This window comes from Oncorhynchus mykiss, chromosome 18, assembly GCF_057628025.1.
Source record: "Oncorhynchus mykiss isolate SJ-2025 chromosome 18, ASM5762802v1, whole genome shotgun sequence".
Taxonomy (NCBI): Eukaryota; Metazoa; Chordata; class Actinopteri; order Salmoniformes; family Salmonidae; genus Oncorhynchus; species Oncorhynchus mykiss.
In genome coordinates this window covers 57,903,717-57,914,410 of record NC_143039.1, presented here as the reverse complement: position 1 = coordinate 57,914,410, position 10,694 = coordinate 57,903,717, and the positions used below count along the sequence as shown (strand labels likewise).

At 41.4% G+C, this 10,694-nt stretch overlaps 1 protein-coding gene across 1 annotated transcript in view; it reads left to right on the top strand.

Annotated features, from left to right (window-relative positions):
* Positions 1 to 376: 376 nt before the first annotated feature.
* The window catches only part of col28a1a (collagen, type XXVIII, alpha 1a), a 39,196-nt gene continuing 28,878 nt past the window's right edge, over positions 377 to 10,694 (top strand). The window contains exons 1-12 of the mRNA XM_036953015.2: positions 377 to 554; positions 1,374 to 1,520; positions 1,652 to 1,823; positions 4,315 to 4,441; positions 4,734 to 5,000; positions 5,231 to 5,251; positions 5,347 to 5,406; positions 6,615 to 6,668; positions 9,054 to 9,098; positions 9,205 to 9,231; positions 9,500 to 9,544; positions 9,830 to 9,874. Of these exons, the coding sequence (XP_036808910.2) occupies positions 1,400 to 1,520; positions 1,652 to 1,823; positions 4,315 to 4,441; positions 4,734 to 5,000; positions 5,231 to 5,251; positions 5,347 to 5,406; positions 6,615 to 6,668; positions 9,054 to 9,098; positions 9,205 to 9,231; positions 9,500 to 9,544; positions 9,830 to 9,874 (984 nt within the window). The 5' untranslated portion in view covers positions 377 to 554; positions 1,374 to 1,399. The remainder of the gene's footprint in view (positions 555 to 1,373; positions 1,521 to 1,651; positions 1,824 to 4,314; positions 4,442 to 4,733; positions 5,001 to 5,230; positions 5,252 to 5,346; positions 5,407 to 6,614; positions 6,669 to 9,053; positions 9,099 to 9,204; positions 9,232 to 9,499; positions 9,545 to 9,829; positions 9,875 to 10,694) is intronic.

Here is a 10,694-nt window from a genome sequence, read left to right as displayed (position 1 = left end):
ATGTCAACATGTACAGTAGTCCCACTAGGGTTATTTATTTGATTGTAACACATTAATAACGCTAGAGGTTGGGTGGGAAGGGTGTTGAAGGTTGATAGGTTTATGCATAGGGCCTATGAATAAATATTATAGACCAATAGTTGGCATGAATGATGACTGAGAAAACAAGGTGGTGGGACTGGCCTCAATATTGTAGAGTGAAAAAAACTGATTTACTATTGATGTTATCAACATGAAAAATGTGCAATAACCTAAACTCATTTTCCCCCATCAATCTGATAAGAATCAGCCCTGTAGCTTTATAAAATACTGGTAAAGGGAGGCATCCCGTGCTGTTTGACAACAGTGCGATGATAGGTGCGCTTCATAAATATTCAGTGTTCCCAGTGCAGCCCCCTCGTGCATGTTTGAATCGATTCGAGCGGGTCGATCACCGTTGCTCTCTCTTGCTTTAGGACTAAACCGGGGATAAAAAACTCGCCCACCGGATTATGTAATTGAGACCAAATGAGCGGACTATTACTGTGATTGATTGTATTTAAATGAGAATCAAGGTAAGGTTTAATTGAATTGAAACTATGTTATGTAACACATTTGTATCAAGTATAGGCTATTGAACACGTAGAGAGAATATTGTTGTAGACAGTCCAATGACAATCGCATTTGTTGCATATTGTATTCCAGATTGAAATATATTTTATTTTTTTATAAATAGTGATAATAATGATGAGTTCGGTGTTGTCTGCGCTTTTAAATCAATCAATCCGTTGATTTGATAGCATTAACTTGTTCTCCGAATAATTCTCAGGAATTATGCATTTACAATCACACAAGGAAATATTTGCAGCTAAATATTATGAATAAGGCTGGGACAAATTCCAATTCAAATAACTCTATAAAAATTAAATTCATGAAATAAAAAAATATTTTGTTACTAAATGGGAACATTTTCTGAAGAAAAAATAGTCTGACCATATCCTGAAAATTACTGCTGTAAAGGCAAACAGTAACTGGCAATAACTTTGGTAAAAGAAACAGATGATTTCACACAGAGAGTAGTGATTATGGTTTCCTGGGTAGTCATTATGAAGTTACAGCTGCAGCTATTCCTTCACTGGAGGCTTCATGTACAACCTGTTCCCTTTGCTTGCAAACAAACGAGGATATCGCATTAACCCAAATTGATCTGGCGTCATTTAAAGTTGTATTATGGTGTTGCCGCCCTCTAGTGTGTACAGAAGTCATAGCACTCTTCTGTGACGAGGCGTGTTTGTGTGCGTGTGTGTCTGTTTGTGTGTCTGTGTGTGCTGTGTGTGCTGTGTGTGTTCTGAATTAGGAGAAGTTGTCTCAAACTCATGTTTGGTTGGTTCTAGGCTGAGCTGCTGGACAAGAGATCAAGATGAGGAAGGTTGTGGAGCTGTTGCTCCTCGTGTTGGTACTAACACACACAGCCAGGGGTCAGGGCAGGAGGAGGAAGGGCCAGAGAGACGACAACCAGGTCTTCCAAAATGAAGGGAAAAGTAAGTGGGTTTCATTCTTTAATTAATTCATCCATTAATTAATTAATTCATTCATGTATTCATTCACTCACCTGCAATCCTCTCCACCCTGTCTCTCTTTCCATCCCTCTCTCTCCCCCCCTTCCCAATAGTTCTGATCTGCCCGGTGGAGATCATGTTCATCCTGGACAGCTCAGAGAAGGCCAAGGTGCTGCTGTTTGAGAAGCAGAAAGACTTCGTCCTGCGTATCAGCACGCGGCTCATGCAGATCCAGGCAGCAGGTTGGAGACTGAGGTTGAGGCTGGCTGCACTGCAGTACAGCAGGTTGGTACTGTAGAGGTTAGAGGGATGAGGCTGGCTGCACTGCAGTACAGCAGGTTGGTACTGTAGAGGTTAGAGGGATGAGGCTGGCTGCACTGCAGTACAGCAGGTTGGTACTGTAGAGGTTAGAGGGATGAGGCTGGCTGCACTGCAGTACAGCAGGTTGGTACTGTAGAGGTTAGAGGGATGAGGCTGGCTGCACTGCAGTACAGCAGGTTGGTACTGTAGAGGTTAGAGGGATGAGGCTGGCTGCACTGCAGTACAGCAGGTTGGTACTGTAGAGGTTAGAGGGATGAGGCTGGCTGCACTGCAGTACAGCAGGTTGGTACTGTAGAGGTTAGAGGGATGAGGCTGGCTGCACGACAGTACAGCAGGTTAGTACTGTAGAGGTTAGAGGGATGAGGCTGGCTGCACTGCAGTACAGCAGGTTGGTACTGTAGAGGTTAGAGGGATGAGGCTGGCTGCACTGCAGTACAGCAGGTTGGTACTGTAGAGGTTAGAGGGATGAGGCTGGCTGCACTGCAGTACAGCAGGTTGGTACTGTAGCAGTTAGAGGGATGAGCTAACAACCAGAGAGGTTCTATCCCATGGCAGCCGGGATACAAATCTGGGCGGGAGTGGGCTGGCAACCAGTGGGTTGCTGGTATTAGTATCCCACTGAAGATGTCATCTTCTGCCCTTGTGCCCTCGAGCAAGGCACGTAACTCTAACTGCTCACCATCTAACATCTCTAGATTTAACTGCTCTCCATCTAACGTCTCTAGATTTAACTGCTCTCCATCTAACGTCTCTAGATTTAACTGCTTTCCATCTAACGTCTCTAGATTTAACTGCTCTCCATCTAACATCTCTAGATATAACTGCTCTCCATCTAACATCTCTAGATTTAACTGCTCTCCATCTAACATCTCTAGATTTAACTGCTCTCCATCTAACATCTCTAGATTTAACTGCTCTCCATCTAACGTCTCTAGATTTAACTGCTCTCCATCTAACATCTCTAGATTTAACTGCTCTCCATCTAACGTCTCTAGATTTAACTGCTCTCCATCTAACGTCTCTAGATTTAACTGCTCTCCATCTAACATCTCTAGATTTAACTGCTCTCCATCTAACGTCTCTAGATTTAACTGCTCTCCATCTAACGTCTCTAGATTTAACTGCTCTCCATCTAACATCTCTAGATATAACTGCTCTCCATCTAACATCTCTAGATTTAACTGCTCTCCATCTAACGTCTCTAGATTTAACTGCTCTCCATCTAACGTCTCTAGATTTAACTGCTCTCCATCTAACGTCTCTAGATTTAACTGCTCTCCATCTAACGTCTCTAGATTTAACTGCTCTCCATCTAACATCTCTAGATTTAACTGCTCTCCATCTAACGTCTCTAGATTTAACTGCTCTCCATCTAACATCTCTAGATATAACTGCTCTCCATCTAACATCTCTAGATTTAACTGCTCTCCATCTAACATCTCTAGATATAACTGCTCTCCATCTAACATCTCTAGATTTAACTGCTCTCCATCTAACATCTCTAGATATAACTGCTCTCCATCTAACATCTCTAGATATAACTGCTCTCCATCTAACATCTCTAGATTTAACTGCTCTCCATCTAACATCTCTAGATATAACTGCTCTCCATCTAACATCTCTAGATATAACTGCTCTCCATCTAACGTCTCTAGATATAACTGCTCTCCATCTAACATCTCTAGATATAACTGCTCTCCATCTAACATCTCTAGATTTAACTGCTCTCCATCTAACATCTCTAGATATAACTGCTCTCCATCTAACATCTCTAGATATAACTGCTCTCCATCTAACGTCTCTAGATTTAACTGCTCTTGTAACGGATGTGAAACGGCTAGCTTAGTTAGCGGTGGTGCGCGCTAAATAGCGTTTCAATCGGTGACGTCACTTGCTCTGAGACCTTGAAGTAGTAGTTCCCCTTGCTCTGCAAGGGCTGCGGTTTTTGTGGAGCGATGGGTAACGATGCTTCATGGGTGACTCTTGTTGATGTGTGCAGAGGATCCCTGGTTCGCCCCCCGGTATGGGCGAGGGGACGGTCTAAAGTTATACTGTTACATTGATGCTGTTGACCCGGATCACTGGTTGCTGTGGAAAAGGAGGAGGTCAAAAGGGGGGTGAGTGTAACGGATGTGAAACGGCTAGCTTAGTTAGCGTGCTAAATAGTGTTTCAATCGGTGATGTCACTTGCTCTGAGACCTTGAAGTAGTAGTTCCCCTTGCTCTGCAAGGGCCGCGGCTTTTGTGGAGCGATGGGTAACGATGCTTCGTGGGTGACTGTTGTTGATGTGTGCAGAGGGTCCCTGCTTCGCGCCCGGGTATGGGCGAGGTGACAGTCTAAAGTTATACTGTTACACTCTCCAGCTAACGTCTCTAGGTTTAACTGCTCTTCCATCTAACATCTCTAGGTTTAACTGTTCTCCATCTTCTTCTTATTATTTTTCTTCTCCTCCTAGTTCTGTTTCTCTGGAGCACAACTTCCGAGACTGGCAGGATGTGGACGTGTTCCAGAGCAGAGTGGCGTCCATGGCCTACATCGGACACGGAACCTACTCAGCCTACGCCATCACTAACGCTACACAGGTCTGCATATCATTATCTAGTAGCACTTTACTTGGATTGTCCCTTGCAGATGGTTGATGGATGTTAAACTAACCATCAACTAACCGTTCAACTAACTCTACACTAAACCTAAACCTAACCCTAGTCTTAGCCCCAAGCCAATAGGGTTGCATATGAAAGTTTGTTGATAGTTGGATTATCCATAGAGGACTATACAAAAAAAAGTAAACCCAATTGAGAACAAAGTGCACTACACCAAAAAACAAGTGTTAGACCCAATATCAAAGTACAATCAAATGATTATAACACCCAGATGTTTAGCCGTGAGACAGCGGCCAACAGCCTGAGGGTGATGTTGCTGATGACTGACGGCGTGGACCATCCCCGGAGCCCCAATGCTGTGACTGCCGCATCCGAGGCCAAGAACCACAACATTCGTCTGTTCACCATCGGGCTGTCGGGTCTACCCAGGGATATGCCCACCAATGCCAGGTTACGTTCCATCGCCAGCGCCCCGCCACAGCAGCACGTCCTCAGCCTTACAGACAACCTGCTGGAGGATAAACTTTTCAGGGAACTGGTGAGTGGTGGTGGGAGTGAGCTGTCCTCAAGGATACCAACATGTCTTGACATTGCCATAAACTTCTAGATGTTTATGTTTTCCTTCACCCCCTAAATCCCAATTCAGGAGGGCTCACGCAGTGAGTTACCTGACCAGGATTAAAATGGCTCAATTTAACCATGTACATTACGGAGCACCTAAGTGTGAGCTATCAAAATATAAAGTGCTGTTATTTCTTATTTTTTTAGAACACGCTTGTCAACACAGGGGTAAGTATGTCCCTTTTTCTTGTAACCATCCATTTGGAATGTAAAGATGACTATCTCTGAGGTGTCTACTCAAATGTTGCTTCCCTTGGTTCCAGTGCCCACAGCCGAAGTCCTGTCTGTGTGATAAAGGAGAAAGAGGTCCCCCTGGAAGCCCAGTGAGTCCACTTCTGTCTCATCGTCTAACCTATTCTTGTTTTTGCTCAAAAGCATCCTCTAGTAGCCAGTACATACCATACGCTATAACTCTTCTTCAGTTTTTATTTTGTTGTCCTCTTCCGTCTTTTGTCAATTCATTCAATTCAGGAAGTACACTGACGTTTTAATTCCAATTTCCGTCATTGAAAAGCACTGACTGGTTTGGTGAATTGACCTCATGTGTCCAGGTTGATGTGTCCAGGTTGACAGTGGTTTACTCTGCAGTACAGAGGAGCAGTAATCCTCAGAAAGGCCTGTGTTATTGCTGGCATGTTCACCAGTTGGACAACCTTGGGCTGTAAACCCCCCTATATATCCTTTTGTTTGCAAACAGAGGTTTTTCCAGTAATAGCCCCCCTGTCCCTAACCCACCCTAAACTGCTCAACGCCCCTGTAACACCCCTGAATACTCATAGCAGGTGCTCATAGCCGGGGCATCTGGCCTCTTTGTGGGCCTCTGTGTATACAAGAGTGGTCCTGGGCATCACATCAAAGAGTAGGAAGTGTTTCCCACACTGCAAGTGTAGCAGGCCTGTACTGTGCAAGGGGTCGAAGGGTCATGGCGTAAAATAACATAATAGAGTAGTGGGACTTGACTAGCAGGCCTTTTGAAGAGAGGCTTTTGGCTGGAAGCAGTGGTCAAGGATTGGAGATTAGGTGTGGGCAAACACACAGGGAGGGGATGAGCATTAGGGTGTTAGGGAGTTAACTGAGGTTATAAGGTACAGAGGCCCCTCACACTATTGAGTTAACTGAGGCTGTACGGCACAGAGTCCCCTGACACTATTTAGTTATTTGAGGCTATACTGCACAGAGGCCCCTGACACTATTGAGTTATTTGAGGCTATACGGCACAGAGTCCCCTGACACTATTGAGTTAACTGAGGCTATACGGCACAGAGGCCCCTCACACTATTGAGTTGACTGAGGTTGTATAGGCTACCACTTAAGGTTTGAGACTGATAATACATAGAGAGGTCACAGGAAGAGCATAGACAGGGACACGCACCGAACGACCACGGTCACCTACTGTACGCACGAATCTACACACACTATGGGGATGTTATGGGAACAACCAGTGATGAAAAAAAAAAAAGTCACATTCTGTCCAACGATCTGTCCTCGATCCTCTGATGGAATGATCTCTCCATTCCTTTGAAATCTGCAGGGGAAATCAGCCCAGCCTGGATCTGACGGTTCTCCCGGTCCAAAAGGATTTCATGTAAGTTCTTCGTTTTGTCCTGAGATAATCCCACCATGTTCATTTGTAGTGACAGAAAGAATGCAGTGTTTTTATATACGTTGATGTTCGTTGGAATGTTTTTACATACGTTGATGTTCGTTGGAATGTTTTTACATATGTTGATGTTCGTTTGAATGTTTTTATAGACGTTTGTAATCGTTGGGATGTTTTTATAGACGTTGATAATCGTTGGAATGTTTTTATAGATGTTGATAATCGTTGGGATGTTTTTACAGACGTTGATAATCGTTGGAATGTTTTTATATACGTTGATAATCGTTGGGATGTTTTTATATACGTTGATGTTCGTTAGAATGTTTTTATATACGTTGATAATCGTTGGAATGTTTTTATATACGTTGATGTTCGTTGGAATGTTTTTATATACGTTGATAATCGTTGGAATGTTTTTATATACATTGATGTTCGTTGGAATGTTTTTATATACGTTGATAATCGTTGGAATGTTTTTATATACGTTGATGTTCGTTGGAATGTTTTTATAGACGTTGGCATTCGTTGGGATGTTTTTATATACGTTGATAATCGTTGGAATGTTTTTATAGATGTTGATAATTGTTGGAATGTTTTTATATGCGTTGATGTTCGTTGGAATGTTTTTATAGATGTTGATGTTCGTTGGAATGTTTTTATAGACGTTGATGTTCGTTGGAATGTTTTTATATACGTTGATAATCGTTGGAATGTTTTTATAGATGTTGATAATCGTTGGAATGTTTTTATATACGTTGATAATTGTTGGAATGTTTTTATATACGTTGATAATCGTTGGAATGTTTTTATAGACGTTGATGTTCGTTGGAATGTTTTTATAGACGTTGATAATCGTTGGGATGTTTTTATATACGTTGATAATCGTTGGAATGTTTTTATAGATGTTGATAATCGTTGGAATGTTTTTATATACGTTGATAATCGTTGGAATGTTTTTATAGACGTTGATAATCGTTGGAATGTTTTTATAGACGTTGATGTTTGTTGGAATGTTTTTATATACGTTGATGTTTGTTGGAATGTTTTTATATACGTTGATAATCGTTGGAATGTTTTTATAGATGTTGATAATCGTTGGAATGTTTTTATATACGTTGATAATCGTTGGAATGTTTTTATATACGTTGATAATCGTTGGAATGTTTTTATAGACGTTTGTAATCGTTGGGATGTTTTTATAGACGTTGATAATCGTTGGAATGTTTTTATAGATGTTGATAATCGTTGGGATGTTTTTACAGACGTTGATAATCGTTGGAATGTTTTTATATACGTTGATAATCGTTGGGATGTTTTTATATACGTTGATGTTCGTTAGAATGTTTTTATATACGTTGATAATCGTTGGAATGTTTTTACATACGTTGATGTTCGTTGGAATGTTTTTATATACGTTGATAATCGTTGGAATGTTTTTATATACATTGATGTTCGTTGGAATGTTTTTATATACGTTGATAATCGTTGGAATGTTTTTATATACGTTGATGTTCGTTGGAATGTTTTTATAGACGTTGGCATTCGTTGGGATGTTTTTATATACGTTGATAATCGTTGGAATGTTTTTATAGATGTTGATAATTGTTGGAATGTTTTTATATGCGTTGATGTTCGTTGGAATGTTTTTATAGATGTTGATGTTCGTTGGAATGTTTTTATAGACGTTGATGTTCGTTGGAATGTTTTTATATACGTTGATAATCGTTGGAATGTTTTTATAGATGTTGATAATCGTTGGAATGTTTTTATATACGTTGATAATTGTTGGAATGTTTTTATATACGTTGATAATCGTTGGAATGTTTTTATAGACGTTGATGTTCGTTGGAATGTTTTTATAGACGTTGATAATCGTTGGGATGTTTTTATAGACGTTGATAATCGTTGGAATGTTTTTATAGATGTTGATAATCGTTGGAATGTTTTTATATACGTTGATAATCGTTGGAATGTTTTTATAGATGTTGATAATCTTTGGAATGTTTTTATAGACGTTGATAATCGTTGGAATGTTTTTATAGACGTTGATAATCGTTGGAATGTTTTTATATACGTTGATAATCGTTGGAATGTTTTTATAGACGTTGATGTTCGTTGGAATGTTTTTATAGACGTTGATAATCGTTGGGATGTTTTTATAGACGTTGATAATCGTTGGAATGTTTTTATAGATGTTGATAATCGTTGGAATGTTTTTATATACGTTGATAATCGTTGGAATGTTTTTATAGATGTTGATAATCTTTGGAATGTTTTTATAGACGTTGACATTCGTTGGGATGTTTTTATAGATGTTGAGGGATATACTGTATGGATGCATTCACTGTCTGGTCTCTGGTGTCACTGTAGGGGGAACCTGGAATCAACGGAAGGCCTGGGATGGAGGGTATCGAGGTACTGTAGCATAGATGACTAAAACAATAGTTATAGTTACAATAGGTATATTGTTGAATTATAACTGATGTATAGATTTTTATTGAGATCTCTCCTGTTGTTTTAGGGTCGACCCGGCACTAGAGGGGAAAAGGTGAGATACCAGTACTACTTGGTGACCGTAAATTAATTGTGCAAAGATAATTGACCCATGATGGATTAGATACTGAATCATAGTGAAACAGCTGGTCAAGATCCCCATTCTACCCTGACAACAAACAGTAGACTGTAGTGTTTGTTCTACACTACATGCTAGCTAGATAACATCAGTTTTAATCAGTACCCTGGTCTTCTGGCACGCCACGGGTTAAAACACTCAGCGCAGTCAAAATTCAGTCTTCTCTGATTAAAATGTTTTCTAGGGGGAAAGAGGCGAGTGTGGCGTCCGCGGGATGAAGGGAGATCAAGTAGGTTTTTTATGAATGACTCTCTCCGCTCTCTCCATGCCTCTGCTCTGTTCATTGTAAATGGCTATCCCCCACTAACTGCTGCTCAGTGCATTCGGATGAATTCCTGACTGAGGATTAACTGCATTGTGAAGAGATAGCTATACGCTAGACTCAACAGCTTGCAAGCTTGTAACTGGGAGTGAGAGTTGCACATGTCCTTTTAAAGTTCTTGTGACTTTTGGCTGCAACCTCAATAGGCTGTTATGTCCCTCTTCCCCGCCTGACTGTGACCTGTTCCCACAGGGGCCAGACGGACCTCCAGGCCCTCGGGGACCCAAAGGAGAGCAGGTGACTCAACTTCATATCGATTCTTTCTAACACACTTTAGCACTGTACCGGTAAAATATTATATTTGACTTACCCTGGAAACTAGAGGAGGCTGGTGGGATGAGCTACAGGAAGACGGCTAATTGTAATGCATGGAATGGAATCGATGGAACGGAGTCAAACGTGTTTTCCGTATGTGTGATGTGTTTGACTCCGTTGCAATTTTCCATTGCAGCCATTACCATGATCCCGTCCTCCTATAGCGCTCCCCACCAGCCTCCTCTGCTGGAAACAGTAAAACAACTAGGTTTAATTGAATAAGGCCCTGAGTATCTTTAGAATCCAGTATATGTACTTGCATGTGTTCTAAATGAATGTCTTCGATTTACATACTGAGGAGAAATCCCCATGGCTTTATACATTTGGAAGAATCCCACTCCTCACACAACGCTCTGCCCATTCATACCTGTGTGTGAATGAGTGAGTGGTCAAATTGAACGATTCCTGTGTCTACACCCCTACATCCGACCCTTCACTGGAACCATCAGTATCTCATGGAGATGCACACTGAGTATGAAGCTCTTCTCCCAGTCTGCACTTATGGAATGTGAGTCCTGGCTTAGTCCTTATCCCGCCATAATGGAGCCTATCTAAAGCAGTCAATCCAAGCCTGCAGTTTATTATCTCCCACCAGACTATTGTCCTGCAGGATTAGTGTTTCGGCACGTTATCCACCCCCTTTAATTCCTCCTTAAACGCTTTTCACGCCCCTCCAGCGTTAGCATGACAACAGCAGTCCATCACCTGAATACGGTGGTGGTTTTTAGATGAAAACTTTAGC